Source organism: Thalassophryne amazonica, chromosome 10, assembly GCF_902500255.1.
Source record: "Thalassophryne amazonica chromosome 10, fThaAma1.1, whole genome shotgun sequence".
NCBI classification, from domain to species: domain Eukaryota; kingdom Metazoa; phylum Chordata; class Actinopteri; order Batrachoidiformes; family Batrachoididae; genus Thalassophryne; species Thalassophryne amazonica.
Genome location: NC_047112.1, coordinates 90296252 through 90314157, shown reverse-complemented (window position 1 = coordinate 90314157; position 17906 = coordinate 90296252). Strand labels below are relative to the sequence as shown.

At 39.8% G+C, this 17906-nt stretch overlaps 2 protein-coding genes across 3 annotated transcripts in view; one reads left to right on the top strand and one right to left on the bottom strand.

Moving 5' to 3' along the window:
- paics (phosphoribosylaminoimidazole carboxylase, phosphoribosylaminoimidazole succinocarboxamide synthetase) overlaps positions 1-5091 on the top strand; it is a 29196-nt gene extending 24105 nt beyond the window's left edge. For both annotated transcript variants that reach the window (XM_034180484.1, XM_034180485.1), the window contains 7 exons: positions 2725-2903; positions 3012-3191; positions 3286-3399; positions 3483-3566; positions 4361-4541; positions 4623-4781; positions 4856-5091. In XM_034180484.1, the coding sequence (XP_034036375.1) occupies positions 2725-2903; positions 3012-3191; positions 3286-3399; positions 3483-3566; positions 4361-4541; positions 4623-4781; positions 4856-5022 (1064 nt within the window). In that variant the 3' untranslated portion in view covers positions 5023-5091. The remainder of the gene's footprint in view (positions 1-2724; positions 2904-3011; positions 3192-3285; positions 3400-3482; positions 3567-4360; positions 4542-4622; positions 4782-4855) is intronic.
- A 5618-nt stretch (positions 5092-10709) lies between these two features.
- The window catches only part of LOC117519171 (GTP-binding protein REM 2-like), a 45314-nt gene continuing 38117 nt past the window's right edge, over positions 10710-17906 (bottom strand). Inside the window, exon 6 of the mRNA XM_034180483.1 lies at positions 10710-11355. Within this exon, the coding sequence (XP_034036374.1) occupies positions 11063-11355 (293 nt within the window). The 3' untranslated portion in view covers positions 10710-11062. The remainder of the gene's footprint in view (positions 11356-17906) is intronic.

The following is a 17906-nucleotide window of genomic DNA, read 5'->3' as shown; positions in this document are numbered from 1 at the left end:
ATCTTTGAAAGTGGGAGAAAGCTGGCGTATCCTAGAGGGAACTCCATGCAGACATGGGGAGAACATACAGTTGTGTTCAGAATAATAGTAGTGCTATGTGACTAAAAAGATTAATCCAGGTTTTGAGTATATTTCTTATTGTTACATGGGAAACAAGGTACCAGTAGATTCAGTAGATTGTCACAAGACCAAGCATTCATGATATGCACACTCTTAAGGCTATGAAATTGGGCTATTAGTAAAAAAAAGTAGAAAAGGGGGTGTTCACAATAATAGTAGCATCTGCTGATGACGCTACAAACTCAAAACTATTATGTCCAAACTGCTTTTTTTTTAGCAATCCTGTGAATCACTAACCTAGTATTTAGTTGTATAACCACAGTTTTTCATGATTTCTTCACATCTGCGAAGCATTAATTTTTTTGGTATGGAACCAAGATTTTGCTTGTTTACTAGTGTGCTTGGGGTCATTGTCTTGTTGAAACACCCATTTCAAGGGCATGCCCTCTTCAGCATAAGGCAACACGACCTCTTCAAGTATTTTGACACATCCAAACTGATCCATGATACCTGATATGTGATATATAGGCCCAACACCATAGTAGGAGAAACATGCCAATATCATGATGCTTGCACCACCATGCTTCACTGTCTTTACTGTGAACTGTGGCTTGAATTCAGAGTTTGGGGGTAGTCTCACAAACTGTCTGCGGCCCTTGGACCCAAAAAGAACAATTTTACTCATCAGTCCACAAAATATTCCTCCATTTCTCTTTAGGCCAGTTGATGTGTTCTTTGGCAAATTGTAACCTCTTCTGCACATGTCTTTTATTTAACAGAGGGACTTTGCGAGCGATTCTTGCAAATAAATTAGCTTCACACAGGTGTCCTCTAACTGTCACAGCACTTACAGGTAACTCCAGACTGTCTTTGATCATCCTGGAGCTGATCAGTGGGTGAGCCTTTGCCATTCTGGTTATTCTTCTATCCATTTTGATGGTTGTTTTCCATTTTCTTCCACGCGTCTGGTTTTTTTTTTTTTTTTTTTTTGTCTATTTTAAAGCATTGGAGATCATTGTAGATGAACAGCCTATAATTTTTTGCACCTGTGTATGTTTTCCCCTCTCCAAACAACTTTTTAATCAAACTACGCTGTTCTTCTAAACTTCTTGAATGTCCCATTTTCTTCAGGCTTTCAAAGAGAAAAGCATGTTCAACAGGTGCTGGCTTCATCCTTAAATAGGGGACACCTGATTCACACCTGTTTGTTCCACAAAATTGACAAACTCAGACTGAATGCCACACTACTATTATTGTGAACACCCCCTTTTCTACTTTTTTTACTAATAGCTCAATTTCATAGCCTTAAGAGTGTGCATATCATGAATGCTTGGTCTTGTTGGATTTGTGAGAATCTACTGGTACCTTGTTTCTCATGTAACAATAACAAATATACTCAAAACCTGGATTAATCTTTTTAGTCACATAGCACTACTATTATTCTGAACACTACTGTAACTATTCAAAAAAGGCATAGTTTGGATAACTGTGACTGAATGTTATGGGGTAAAAACAGGAAGAATGTTGCCAAAGATCATTTTCAGTTTGTACAGGGGTCAAAAGATAAAGTTGCTCCAATTTTGGTATAAAGTGGTGAAAATTATTGGTTGCGCTAATAAGATTAATAAATGGAATAGTTTTGACTGTATTTTTTAATTTTATTTTTTTTATTAAATTTTATTTTATTGGACTTGTGAGAATCTACTGGTACCTTGTTTCCCATGTAACAATAAGAAATATACTCAAAACCTGGATTAATCTTTTTAGTCACATAGCACTACTATTATTCTGAACACTACTGTACAATCCTACAACCTTCTTGCTGTGAGGCAACAGTGCTAATGACTAAGTCACTGTGCCACTGTGTTAAATGGTAGAATAAAAGGTCACAATTTTCCCGACAAAGTCAGGTGACTCTCTGCACTGCTGCCTTTTCTCCTTGTTAAACATAAAAGGTTTTTTGAGTGTTGCTGTGCAGGCAGTAAAAGTTGAAAATATTCCCTTTTGATGGCCAGAACCATCACATGATACTGGTAAAAATAACAATAGTGTAGTTGCAACAAAAGGAGTTCTTTCTTTTTAGTTTTTTCTTAGTTTCAAGTTTATAAATTTATGGTAACACAGTGGACAACTTTCAAATGAAATGCATTTGACAAAGTAGCAGGCAAATCACTCAGCATCATCTTAAAGACAACATAAAATGAAAAGTAATAAAGTATGTGTGTGTGTGTGTGTGTGTGTATGTATATATATATATATATATTTTTTTTTATTTATTTACTTTTTTTAAAGGGCAGGAAGAACATAAAAAGGCACAAGTGACCAAAAGTATCTGTGTTGGATACTGTGAAAGTGTCCAGTGAGGTTTGACTGTAGTCTGTGCAAATCCAGTGCACTGAGGTGGTCTGTATGGTAGTTGAGAAGCCTGATGGTAGAAAGTGGTCTGTGCAGCCAAACTCCTGTAGCACTTGCCTGATGGTAGCAGAGAGAACAGCAGGTGTGCAAGGCAGCTCTCTGAACTGTGAGTGGGTGCTCAGAGGTTTGATTAATGGCTAAGGCAAACCATAACTCATCCTCCTTGATATTGGAGGATGGATGTTGTAGATTATTTCTCAGATCAGGGGCCATGGGATTGAGTAGACTAACTTGCATCCTGTTTTCCAGGTATCAAGACTGCTTTTGTAAAGCAGCAGTCGGACACTGCCTTCATTGCAGCCCAGTGTGAGATGATTCCCATTGAGTGGGTCTGTCGGAGAGTGGCAACAGGTTCCTTCCTCAAGAGGAACCCTGGAGTCAAGGAAGGCTTCCGCTTCTCTCCCCTCAAGATGGAGATGTTCTTTAAAGTATGTGAATTGGAGGTCAAATGGGTTTTGAGGTTTTTGTTTTGTTTTTGTTTTTTTACTAGCTGTTTCAAATCATGGTCTGACTCTGTTATTGACTTTTTAATGTAGGATGATGCCAACAATGACCCCCAGTGGTCTGAGGAGCAACTTCTGGAGGCCAAGTTCTGTCTCTCTGGATTCACCATTGGACAGTGTGAGGTCGACATCATGAACCGCAGTACTGTGGCTATCTTTGAAATTCTCGAGAAGGCTTGGGCCACTCAGAACTGTACCCTCGTGGACATGAAGGTATCTGGTGTGCAGTGTCTCCCTCTGCTGGTCACATTGACACAATAAAAAACAAATTTGAGTAATAATAAGACATTTCCTTTTTGTCCCTTAGATAGAGTTTGGTGTCAATGTGAAAACTCAAGAGATCGTCCTCGCTGACGTTATCGACAACGATTCATGGAGACTGTGGCCAGCTGGAGATCGGAGTCAGCAGAAAGATAAACAAGTCAGTGTCTCGTGGGTTTTCTATAAAATTTGAACCCCAAAGAATTTTTTATTTTGTGGCTCACATCTGTGTTATCTCACTAGGTGTACAGAGACCTGAAAGAAGTTACACCTGAAGCAATGCAGATGGTGAAGAGGAACTTTGAGTGGGTGTCTGAACGGGTCAAGGTACACTGATTTTTGTTTGACCATCTTCTTTTTGTAAACAGGATAGATAAGAGTTGGTGTTCTTGGTGAACCTTAAACTGCACATTCTGCTAAAAAGGCAGCTTCTGTTCAGCAGTTTATCTGCACTTTGGTGCATTTCAGATTCAGTGAAATTCTTTTAATAACAATCAGTCATACCGTACCAAAATCAAACCTTTGAAATTTGGATCTTTAGCTTTATTTATTTTGGGTTCAGTGGCCATTGGTCTGAAAGTTTGGGAAACACTGCTGTATACAGTCTTTCATACACTCATTTAAAGATCTGTTTAACTGAACTACATACGATATGTAACACTTAAATCTACCCCACCTGTCAAAATGATGCAGTGAAAAGTTTTGTGAATAATACACTTGAATAACTGTTACTGCTTTAAAAAAAGTTCCCAAGTAAATAAAATGCCCCAGAAGCTTTTACGTGGCAGCCATGATTAGGTGGTGTTGGTTTGCTAAATGCTTCGAAAAGGTGCTTCAGTGCTTCCTTCCAAATATCCTTTAGCATAGGGCACACATGATTATCAGTTAACAGAGTAAATGAGGCCATGAAGGCCAATAATTCCTTTTTACTGCAGTTTTTAAAGTGAGGCACCATGTATGAGACTTAAAAAAAAACAAACAAAAAAAAAAACTAAATGGCTGAGGGGAAATTTATCTTTTTCTTTACTGAATTAATTGAGTTAATAAAATGCACATATGAAATCAGTTGATTTCATTTTCTGTGGGGAAATTCAATCCTGGCTTCTTAATTGTATCTTTAGCTGCTACTGGAGTCTGAGGCAAACGGCAGGGTGGTTGTTCTGATGGGCTCCACCTCAGACATGGCCCACTGTGATAAAATCAAGAAGGCGTGCGCCTCCTATGGGATTCCCTGCATCCTGAGAGTCACCTCGGCACACAAGGGTCCAGATGAGACACTTCGCATCAAAGCACAATATGAAGGTAGCTCACTTTTAAACGCACTGTTACACAAGGGGGGTCTTGTGTTTCTGTTTTGGAACTGACTGGTACGTGTTTTGTCAGGCGACGGGGTTCCCACCGTCTTTGTGGCTGTGGCAGGCAGAAGTAACGGCCTTGGTCCAGTGATGTCTGGTAACACCGCCTATCCCGTCATCAACTGCCCGCCTCTCACTCCAGACTGGGGTGCACAAGATGTCTGGTCCTCCCTCCGTATGCCAAGTGGTACGTGTAGATACTCGTCAGGGATGATTTTTAGTCATTTTAGACTGAGCTTCATTTTGTTCTGCCTTTTGCAGGTCTTGGGTGTTCCACAATCCTCTCTCCTGAGGCCACAGCTCAGTTTGCTGCCCAGATCTTCGGCTTGACCAACCACCTGGTGTGGTGTAAACTCAGGGCCTCTATGCTCAACACTTGGGTGTTGCTCAAGCTGGCTGACCAGAAGTTGCAGGCCTGCAGCCTGTGAAGTGGGTTTCACAACCTTTGAGCTCTCTGAAGGCTCCTCTGGCAGTGTCATGCTTTTGTTTACCACGGGGGGGACCCTAGCCAATTAACTCTGCATAGTCTTCGCAAATCATTCCATTAATAAAAAAAAAAAAAAAAAATTATACATAACTTAAGCTTGATTGGTTCTTTAATCCAATTATATTTTTCTCTCTACAGCAGTAAATGGTGTCTGAGTTATTTATTTTAAATGCGGTTCTATCAGTTTTCAGTAGCTGCATGACTTGTCATATTTTGCAGCTGAAGGTTAATTTTTAGACGTTCTGGGTGGATCGACTTTTCACGCTGAACTAAAATGAATTTAATCTGAGAGTTGTTTTGAACATGGTAACTGGTTATCCCAGGCACGGCACATGCTTGTTCCAGGAAATGAAAAGTACCCCATTTCTCAAGGCAATTTTCCATAAATATACCACGACCACCAAATCGAGGAAATTTGTGGAGCCCAAAACAGCATTTTGAGGGGCTTGAACCTTCCCCTTTCAGCTGTTTAGTAAACTCCACAGGCTCCAGTTTCTATCAAATTCTACAGCTGATGGGTTTTCATTTTTTAAGCCACAAATGTAACCAGTTTTTCAGCATTTCAGAATTGGTTAATCTCTGGTTTAACACAGTCTGAATAAAATCTTTTAAATGGGTTAGTATTTGTGATTGGGGGGTAACAAAACTAAAAACTAGTTGAGCACTCTGCCCGTCTCTGTATCAGAATGATAATGGCCGACTATTATTCTCCTCACTGATAGCAGTTAAATTGAGATATCTGGCACTGTGAGAATATTGGTAATAAAAGCACAATTGTTCTTGCAATATGAATGGGGATTTAAAAAAAAAAAAAAAAAAAAAAACATGCAGTTGATTTTGCAACTCCCAGTACCAAGGTCCATTTGTAGAATTCCATCTACAGTTTGTGGTGGTGTACAGGGCCGCTGCTAAGGTTTGGGAGCCCCCCCCACACACACACACACACAACAATTTGTTCATAATAGGATAAGTGCATAAAATATGCATCAGTTTAGGTTTTCTGTTTAACTGTAAAACACTTCATTATGTTATCTAGTATCCGGTGTATTCCATAACGATAGGAAAACTACATGAAACCATTATATTAAATTATGGACACAGAAAAATACCTAAATATTAAAATGCTCAATACTACACATCAAGCAAAACAGTGGTGGCATTGTGAAACCATACACAACCACAACAAATGCTAACGTTTACCAGCAGGTGTCACCCTTTCCTTACCATAAGGGGGAATGGAGCACTCTACAGTACCCCCACCAACTAAACTGCGTTTCTTTCCAGCATTCTGCTGACTGCATGTGGATGTCATTTACATACATATGCCTTAAATAAAAGTTATGAAATTATTCTCACTATTCTTGCTCCAGACTCCTGCTGTCGCTTCATTGTTTAATTGTAGCATAGTGGCAACTTGTCTCGTGTCAGAATCGAATGTGGGCTAGCAGTGCTACTTCAGTTAGGTGCAGGGTTGCCAGATTGGGTGTTTTCCCATCCAATTGGTTTGTTTAGGGTAAAAATATGGTACTGGACGAGTTTTTTGTATAGAATTGCCACACACATTTTAAAAATCAGTTCAACTTGTGCAGGAGTTAGTGCCTCCTTGCATTTATTGGACTGGAAATCGTCACATCTGGCAACCCTGGTTAGGCGACACAGCGACCAGAGAAAGACGCAAACAGGGCTGTACCATTTCAGGGAATCGGGCGGGGGTGGATGGGAGCTTTATATTAGGCAAAAAACTGTTAATTTTCCCCAATTAAGTAATGGGGTAGGGGCCTACACAATGTTTAAAGACAAAAACGATGGGCCTATTCATAAATAATTCATAGTGATTTCGAAATGTAATAATGTAATAATTTCAACACATTTTTCAGTCAATTGGAGGCCCTGCAAACTAGTGCAACATGGTTGGTGCCCCACGCAGGCTGTGTAGTCTGCTTATGCCGAACGGCGGCGCTGGTGGTGTATATCTCCAATTGGGTGATCACAAGACTTTCTTAGTTGGTAAAGATATCTTTCTTCATAAATTATATGTAGGATTTTTTTTTTTTTTTTTTTTAAGGAGCGACACATCCTACAAAGGTAAGCGGTTGTGGTTTGTTTGCCCTTTAAATTACATTTTCAAATTGTTTTTGAAAAATGATACCGGCCCATGTGCACAAATACTTGCTCCAAAGAGGCGCCAGTTCACAGCCAGTGATCGAAGATTGAGATGTATGTCAGTATTTGAGATGTGGAGCAGATTCCTGCTGAGCATGATCAAATCAAAACCAGAGTCATGTCAGGAGAGTTGGGAGTCTGACGAATCACTGGAGTGTTGCGCTTGGCCAGGAAGGCCTGAGCAGGATGCGCAGGTGCACTGTCATGATTTAACTGGCAACTTTTCGCCACTCAGAGCCGATCATTTGTGGCACTCAAACGGCATCACGAAGGAAACAGGACCTTGCAATAATAGTCTTAATAATTTGGCTTTTTGGTGCGTAGTCATGATGCACCACCTTTACAAGAGTCAAAACAGACAGCATGACTTTGATCTTGCTACCCCATGCTTTTTCACACCCATTTTGGCGTCCTTGCACTGGCTCCCTGTCTCTGAGAGCAGATTTTAAGGTTTTGTTATTGACTTATAAGGTTGTTCATGGACTGGCACCATCTTATCTGGCTGATCTGGTGGAACTCTACGTGCGGTCCTGGGCTTTGTGGTCGCAGGACGCAGAGCTTTTCTGTGTTCCCAGGGTGAAGAAGAAGTCAGCAGGTCAAAGCATTTTCGTATCGTGCACCCACCCTGTGGAACAGTCTTCCTGCGACCGTGAGGCAGTCTGAGTCTGGACATTTTTAAGTCAAGACTCAAAACCTATTTTTATTCTATTTCTTATGAATAGTTTTTGTTTTATTCTTTTACTTCTGTTTTTATTTATGTATTTGAATTTTTTTTATTCATTTTTAATTTATTCAATTTTATGTTGACTTGTTTTATGTAAGGCGCCTTGAGATGGCTTTTGCTGTGATTTGGCGCATTATAAGCTAATTAAACTTTGATCTCTGTGATATTGGTTGTTTCTGTTGCAATGATGGAAATTTGGTTTCTGGGTTGTACCTGCAAATCCACATCTCATCACCAGTGATGACTGTGTTCAGGAAGTTGGGGTTGCTGTTTGCACAGTCTAGTATGTCCTGTGAGACTTCCAGACGCAGTTACTTCTGCTCCGCCATCAGCAACTTTGGCGCAAATTTTGTTGACGCTCTTTACGTGCCAAAATCCTCCATCAAAGTGGAATGTACCAAATTTGTGCTAATCCCCACCCCATCTCGATGATCTTGGATGGTGACGACAGACATCCATGACCAAAGTGTATTCTGTCAATCACTTGCTCGAATACCTTTTGCAGTACCTCAAGCGAGTCAAGTCATTCCGTCATAGCAAATGAGAATCAGATGAGTGCTCAGTACATGTATTCACGCTTAAGGCTGGCTGATAGTCACTGAGTCGATGTGCGGGCGAGGAAAAATTCAAACACACGCAAGAAGGTTCCCTAATCCCTACACTTCCCCACCGAATGATAACTTGCACTCTTGATTTCTTTCCATGGGATATATATATATATATAAACACACACTATAACCACGAAAGGCTTTGGACTACTTTTTTACATTATTTAAATTGATCCTTGCCCCCCCCCCCCCCCCCCCCCCAAACTCAAAAATATTCTAGTCCTGCCCCTGGAAAGAATTGCTGTTATATGAAACCTGCATTCAAGTTATGACTTTATTTTTGGAGATACACGAACCAAATGGTTTACAACATATTTAGGTAACCATTTTTGGACAGTTTGAATAATTATGACCTAAACTAAAACATGGGATAGATTAGTTTACAGCTGTAATCCACTCAGAAAGAAGTGGACATTAAAAATAAATACAATTCTGACATCAGTGCATTTTAGTTTTGTGAAAAGCTGTGCATTTGGATGCTTCATTTTCCTGGTTTTTATCCAATAACTATTAAACATAGAATTTTTTTGTGAAGCCCCTCAGTCCTGCTGTGCATCACATTGAGCCACTGTGCCATTTTAGAAATTCAAAAGTGTCACTTTTTTAAAATTACACTCAGAAGTGTTCTCCACTGTTTGAAACTGAACTTTTTTTTTTTAACCGAGTTTGAATCATCGGTCTTCGTCCTCAACACGGCCGCTAGAGGGCGCATATAGGTCAAGTTTCTGATCCAAAATTTGACCTTTCAGTTTTTCAACCAAATAAGGAATGAATCATAATGCAGCACTTTTTTTTCTTCTTCTTCTTCTGTTATAGCTTATATCTCCTCTTGATAACAAATGGATATAAGGACGTGTGATGTGCTGAATCTTTGTGTGGGAAGCAGTGGGAGGAAAAGAGTGCGAAGGGTTGAGAGTGGTGCACGAGTCCAGGGAAGCAGATATCTGAGAAAAACCATCCGTGTTTTAAGTTAGAGATGAATTTTGTCAGTGCGATTTCACTGCATGCAATGGAGTTTAATGCCTATGTTAGTGATTTGCCGTGTTCATGGCAACAACCGTTCCACACATATTGCGATTTCTTTTCTTTATACTTTGACCTTTTGTATGTCCACATTCACATTTGTAAGACCGTTCTTACTGTGCTGGCTTTTCAACGGCATCTCCATGGATACACTTACCTGAAACTAATGTGATTTGTCAGCAAACCTAGACTGCTGTAGTGCAGCAGACAACTGAAACAATCCTTCACTTGGTGACACAAGCATGAAATTTGGCATGAATGTTCTTCATAAATCAGTATTTGAGAAAAACAAGTGCTGGCCACTTGAAAATCCAATATGGCGGCCAGGTAGGTATGTAAGAATGGTGACAGGTCAGCTTCAGTTTGTACAGGGGTCAAAAGTTAAAGTTGCTCCAATTTTGGTCAAAAGTGGTGCAACTTATAGGTTGAACAAATAGGATTGATAAATGGAATAGTTTTAATGGTGTTGAATGCTTGGTTTGCAAAGTACATGTCAAACAATGTCCAACAACAATGTCAATGTCCATTGGATTCTATGGCATGTGACATATGTTACCCTGTAATGTGACAACTGTGCATGACACATGGTGCAAACTATTCCTTTTCAAAAACCCTATTAACTAATAATTTGGATCACATTTTACAAAAATTGGAGGAACGTTAACTTTTGACCCCTGTACAAACTGAAACTGACCTTTGTCACCATTCTTGCTGTTTTCCATAACATTCAGTCATAGATAGTCCAAAATATACTTTTTTGGAATATTTATGATCAGACAAATAATGTGTTAAACATTTCAATATGACTGGAGCATTTTTAAATTTTGACCCCTATGTAATTCTTCATTGACTCCTACCTGGCCGCCATATTGGATTTTGAAGTGGTCAGCGCTTTTTTTTCTCGAACACTGATTTATGAAGAACATTCATGCCAAATCTGATGCTTGTATCCCCAAGTGAACAATTCTGGCCAAAAGTCATACTTATCTGCTCCACTACTATGGATGTGAATTTGACTGGATTGCTGCTTTGTCACTGTACTCTTCACTGAAGTACGACTCTGTGACAACTAGTGTGTCAGCAGACCCAAAGTAAATACAAGGTGACTCCTGAAGACTCAAAAAAAAAAAACCAAAACATTTTATTATGTGCATAAAACTACTAGAGTGGACGATCACTAGTACAGTCTATGTACCTGTGTTCAACAGCAGTATTGTAATCTGCTTTGTTTGATTTTGTGTACAAAATTTCTTTGTAATTCTCCAATGCCAAACACCACTAACGGTTGTTGTCATTCTTGCCGGTGTCCTCTTCTGAGTGCACGTGATAATCATTGTCACGCCATCACTCATCTCTCTCAGACTTCACTACCTGCCATTCCACGTCAACACCAGGTTGTATACTAAACCACTTCCCACTGTTGGTGTGTAACAATCTAACCATTAATTTCTTTGTGGTGCTGATCACAGTGCCCCCAGGTCATGGCAAGAGCGGGATTTCTGCCGTAGGAACTTGCCCACTTCTCTTTCCCGAGGGTACCGGGGGACCAGGCTGGACAGAAACCGTTTGGCACGGGATGTGATGCTTTCACGTTGGCCTCCACCGCTCATGTCCTCCACACTGGTCCCCGGGGGCCATGGAGTCTGGCCTCGGGCTAGCCGCACTGCACACACCAGGAGTTCTGGGGTACGATGGTCCAGAGAGGCAGAGATCTCCAGATACAGACAGTTAAACAGGGCTGCACTGGACATGGCCTCTGAGGAGATACAGGCATGAGGAGAGAGAGTTAGCACTGTGTTTCAAGGATCACTTTTTTGTGTGTGGAAAAAAAACTCTTTTGAAAAATGAGTCCAGGAAAGGACGGAATAGGTTGAATAGGACAGGCATCCTTGGGAGTGGCAAAAATCCAGATGGCAACAAAATGACAACAGCAGCCTACTTAGATATTGTCTGTACATTACTTTGCAACTTACAGTAGTGTTCAGAATAATAGTAGTGCTATGTGACTAAAAAGCTTAATCCAGGTTTTGAGTATATTTCTTATTGTTACATGGGAAACAAGGTACCAGTAGATTCTCACAAATCCAACAAGATCAAGCATTCATGATATGCACACTCTTAAGGCTATGAAATTGGGCTATTAGTAAAAAAAAGTAGAAAAGGGGGTGTTCACAATAATAGTAGTGTGGCATTCAGTCTGAGTTTGTCAATTTTGTGGAACAAACAGGTGTGAATCAGGTGTCCCCTATTTAAGGATGAAGCCAGCACCTGTTGAACAACTGTCAATCAAGGGTCATAGGGTGGGCTGGGGCCAATCCCAGTGGTCATTGGGTGAGCGATGTTAACACACTAGATGGGCCGCCAAGCCATTGAATAGTCTCGTAAAGAACAGCACATACAGTTGCTGTCACTTTAGAATGTCCGATTCACCTAACCTGCATATCTTTGAAAGTGGGAGAAAGCTGGCGTATCCTAGAGGGAACTCATGCAGACATGGGGAGAACATACAGTTGTGTTCAGAATAATAGTAGTGCTATGTGACTAAAAAGATTAATCCAGGTTTTGAGTATATTTCTTATTGTTACATGGGGAATGAGGTACCAGTAGATTCAGTAGATTGTCACAAGACCAAGCATTCATGATATGCACACTCTTAAGGCTATGAAATTGGGCTATTAGTAAAAAAAAGTAGAAAAGGGGGTGTTCACAATAATAGTAGCATCCGCTACAAACTCAAAACTATTATGTTCAAACTGCTTTTTTAGCAATCCTGTGAATCACTAAACTAGTATTTAGTTGTATATCCACAGTTTTTCATGATTTCTTCACATCTGCGAGGCATTAATTTTGTTGGTTTGGAACCAACATTTTGCTCGTTTACTAGTGTGCTTGGGGTCATTGTGTTGTTGAAACATGCATTTCAAGGGCATGCCCTCTTCAGCATAAGGCAACATGACCTCTTCAAGTATTTTGACATATCCAAACTGATCCATGATACCTGCTATGCGATATATAGGCCCAACACCATAGTAGGAGAAACATGCCCATATCATGATGCTTGCACCACCATGCTTCACTGTCTTTACTGTGAACTGTGGCTTGAATTCAGAGTTTGGGGGTCGTCTCACAAACTGTCTGCGGCCCTTGGACCCAAAAAGAACAATTTTACTCTCATCAGTCCACACAATATTCCTCCATTTCTCTTTAGGCCAGTTGATGTGTTCTTTGACAAATTGTAGCCTCTTCTGCACGTCTTTTATTTAACAGAGGGACTTTGCGGGGGATTCTTGCAAATAAATTGGCTTCACACAGGCGTCTTCTAACTGTCACAGCACTTACACGTAACTCCAGACTGTCTTTGATCATCCTGGAGCTGATCAATGGGTGAGCCTTTGCCATTCTGGTTATTCTTCTATCCATTTTGATGGTTATTTTCCGTTTTCTGCCACGCGTCTCTGTTTTTTTTTTTGTGTGTGTCCATTTTAAAGCATTGGAGATCATTGTAGATGAACAGCCTATAATTTTTTGCACCTGCGTATGAGTTTTCCCCTCTCCAATCAACTTTTTAATCAAACTACGCTGTTCTTCTGAACAATGTCTTGAACGTCCCATTTTCCTCAGGCTTTCAAAGAGAAAAGCATGTTCAACAGGTGCTGGCTTCATCCTTAAATAGGGGACACCTGATTCACACCTGTTTGTTCCACAAAATTGACGAACTCACTGACTGAATGCCACACTACAATTATTGTGAACACCCCCTTTTCTACTTTTTTTTAGTAATAGCCCAATTTCATAGCCTTATGAATGTGCATATCATGAATGCTTGATCTTGTTGGATTTGTGAGAATCTATTGAATCTACTGGTACCTTGTTTCCCATGTAACAATAAGAAATATACTCAAAACCTGGATTAATCTTTTTAGTCACATAGCACTACTATTATTCTGAACACTACTGTATGTTGATTTTTGAAAAGCATTTCATTTAGATGTGGTGGGCACAGATAACCAAAAAATTAACTTTGATAACAGATAATCAGATAACTAAAAAGTTATCTTTGATAAAGATAAAACGATAAACCACCCAAAAATGTTTTTTTTTTTTGTAAAAACAGGCATTTTTACAGCGCCCGGGAAGTGTCATTGCAAAATGTTTTGCATGTGGAGAGAATGTGCGCTCATTTTATTATATTGTGTGCACGTTTTATTATATTGTGCACACGTTTTATTATATTGTAAAACGTGCACTCAATATTGTCTTGACATAAATGTTGGCTATTCGCCCTATTGACGTTTCGAATTCAGCAAAACCTCGGAGGGTTCGCCACGCTGCGAGATCTCAGTAACATTGAGAACTACATTGAGACGCTCTGATCACACTGCACTTTAACCGCTGCACACAGACAACACCATTAACATTGCAACATAAAACTATTTTTATTTTGTGCCTAAAACTCTTGTGAATATATTCTCTGGGTTTATAGACGTTGTTGTTGTGTTTATTTTATGTAAACATGCGAGAATCACAGGCTGTCTCCGTTTTTTTTCAATGGGAGCTGCTGTGAGCTACAATCACTTCCTGATCATGTCGTTCTGGGGGAAAGTGAAGTTTGCTCTTTAACGTCTTGATTATTGTTCTTTACAACACTGTTTGTCCTCTTTGTTCCAGACTAACATATATAAATAATATGTCTGAAATTTGGTTTTCGTTTATTAAATTCCACGCAGATTAAATGTAACAGACACGGATTATTTGTTATAATTGTTTAGCAAGTTTTCAGGGTATCATGCAGCAGTCTCTTATTAACGTGACAAAAAGCATAAAAAAAAAATACATTTTTGTAGTATAATATTAATTTACAACTGTCATCGTGTTAATTCTCTATATGTTGTTGACTGCAGCAACTCTCTGGCATGCAAGGGATTATGGGATACGTCAGTAGGGCAAATAAACACTACTGGCCAGTAGATGGCAGTAGAGACTTTGAAAACTTGCCAAAACAAAATTCCAGATAATCCGTGTCTGCTACATTTAAGATGCGTGGAATTTAATAAACGCATGACACAATGACAACATCTATAAACCCAGAGAATATATTCACAAGAGCTTTAGGCACTAGAGTTTAATGCTGTTGTCCGTAGAGCCTGATCAGAGCATTTCAAATGCATTTCTCGTGTCATGAACATACTGAGATTACTCTATCCTACCCATAATGCACTGCTGGGCACAGCATATATCCACACTAAAACCTCAAAAATTAGCGCATTACTTTAAAACTAAAACATATATCTGTTATTTTCACTTTATAAAACTTCAGACATGACATTAATTTAAATAACTTGTCCGACATTAGTTTGGTTAAAAGTTGAACCATAAGTTAAAAATGTATGTCTCTGGTTGACATGGGTGATATTGCCCCCATATCAGTATGGGATTAAAAGAAATTAGTTTTTTTTTTGTTGTTGTTGTTGCCTGCAGAGGATAGAGTGGTTTCTTCTTAAAGCAGCTCTTCTCTCTTTTGCAGAGGGTAGAACCACACATCAGCTACAAAACATTTAACAGGTAGGTGCTCAACTGATTTTAAGTTTTATAAATATTTGTAGCTGTTCAGCTTTATTTACCACGTTATCAGTCTAAAAATTATCAGACAAAAATTTAGCGCAAGATAATTAGTCCAATAATGGTTTTTAAAGTTTTCTAAAAAGATAATCCAATAATGAAAACATTATCTTCGATAATTATCGGATTATCGTAACTGTGCCCATCACTGGTGTTGGGTGATGGGCAGGGTTGTGGAACAGTGACTTTGGGTGCTTTTGTTGGCGAGGAAAGGTTTACTGACCTTGACTTCATGGACCATATTGTGATCTTTGCTGAATCAATGAATGCCCTGATTGCAGGACTTGATGAGTGAGAAATCAGCATGTCTGCATTTGCAATTGCAGTGGATCAAGACTACGTTCCAGATTTTCAACGATTTCCCAAGCTCAGCCATTAGAAGTTGATCTGAAATTTGGTTATTACAGGTTCAAATCTTCTTGAATATGATTCCACAAGCTTGGTGCACCTATCTTTGGGCAGTTTTGTCCATTCCTCTTTGCAGCACCTCTCAAGCTCCATCAGGTTAGATGAGGAGTGTCAGTGCACAGCCATTTTCAGATCTCTCCAGAGATGTTCAATGGGATTCAGGTGTGTGCTCTGGCTGGGCCACTCAAGGACATTCACAGAGTTGTCCTGAAGCAATTCCTTTGATATCTTGGCTGTGTGCTTAGGGTCACTGTCCTGCTGAAAGATGAACTGTCGCCCCAGTCTGAGGTCAAGAGCGCTCTGGAGCAGGTTTTCATCCAGGATGTCTCTAAACGTTGCTGCATTCATCTTTCCTTCAACTCTGACTAGTCTCCCAGTTCCTGATGCTGAAAAAACATCCCCACAGCATGATGCTATCACCACCATGTTTCACTGTTGGGATGGTGCCTGGTTTCCTCCAAACATGATGCCTGTCATCAGACCAGAGAATTTTGTTTCTCATGGTCTGAGAGACCTTCACATGCCTTTTGGCAAACTCTGCCATGTGCCTTTTATTGAGTGGCTTCTGTCTGGCCACTCTACCATACAGGCCTGATTGGTGGAATGCTGCACAGATGGTTGTCCTTCTGGAAGGTTCTCCTCTCTCCACAGAGGAATGCTGGAGCTCTGACAGAGTGACCATGTGGTTCTCTGACTAAGGCTATTGTATTTTATTGTTTTTATATGTTATTTTTAGATTATTTTTGTATGCCATGTGCAGTGCTTTGTGACCCTGGTCTGTGAAAGGCGCTTTATAAATAAAGCTTACTTACTTACTTACTTTTCTCCCCTAATCACTAAGTTTAGACGGGCGTCCAGCTCTAGGAAGAGTCCTGGTGGATGTGAACTTCTTCCATTTACAGATGATGGAGGCCACTGTGCTCATTGGGACCTTCAAAGCAGCAGAAATGTTTCTGTATCCTTCTCCAGATTAATGCCTCGAGACAATCCTGTCTCAGAGGTCTACAGACAATTCCTTTGACTTCATGCTTGGTCTGTGCTCTGACATGCACTATCAACTGTGGGACCTTATATATAGACAGGTGTGTGTCTTTCCAAATCATGTCCAGTCAAATTAATTAATCTCAGGTGGAGTCCAATTAAACTGCAGCAACATCTTAAGGATGATCAGTGGAAACAGGATGCACCATGCTCAGTTGTGTGCTTCATAGCAAAGGCTGTGAATACTTATGTGCATGTGACTTCTTAGTTTTTTATTTTCAATAAATTTGCAAAAATCTAAAAAAAAACTTTTCACATTGTCATTATGGGGTACTGTGTGTAGAGTTTGGGAGGAAAAATTTATTTCATCCATTTTGGAATAAGGCTGTAACATAAAAATGTGGGAAAAGTTAAGTGCTGTGAATACTTTCTGGATGCAGTGTACATACATTATCTAAGTATGTTTGGTTTTTGAGTTGCACTCTGGACAGTCTAACATAGACACAGAGATTCTGGCCTTGGAGAATTGTGGTATCATTATACTGTATAAACACACACTTGTGTTCGTTTTACAAACTCTCGATGGTTTACATTTTTTTTTTTTAAATGTAGCGTTTTTAACTCTGATCAGTCATACATCTGGCCTTGTTTTGTGCGGTGTCATCACAGCGAATCCATTACAGACCCACATTCGGATTCAGCACAGGTTTTGTGTCAGATGCCCTCCCTGACGCAACTCCAGGTCTCCCCACAGAAACACACACAACCCCTGGGCTTCCTAAGTGGTCTCCCAGCCAAGTGCTCATCTGGACCTGCTCTGCTTAGCTTCTGAGATCTGATCAGTCATTGAACAACATTTAACTTTTTCATTAACAGTTGAAAAAGTGTTTCCACTACAGAGTCAAGTTCAGCAAAAGTATAAAACTACAGAAACAAATTCCATGCCAGAAGGCTTGGAGTAAAAATCACTAAATATGGGCTACAGCTCAATGTGAACTGAAAAGGCTAAAATGTTGAGAGCTACACTTTAGTGTACTATGAGAGAGGGAATAATAAAGGAGCGTTACATAAAAATAAGATTTGTCGGGTTTTTGTTTTATTGTACTCCCTGAAGCAAGTCAGAGATGTCTATGCATAATTTACATTTGTAAAATTCTAAAATATTCAGCACATAATGGTCCTGTAGCCTCGGTCCATAGCCCATAATTTGCTGGCAGATGTATATTTGGAAATGAAATCCATATGGTTTTAGGCTCAGATTCTGTGTGGTGATAAATGTGACCAAGCAGTGGAATCACA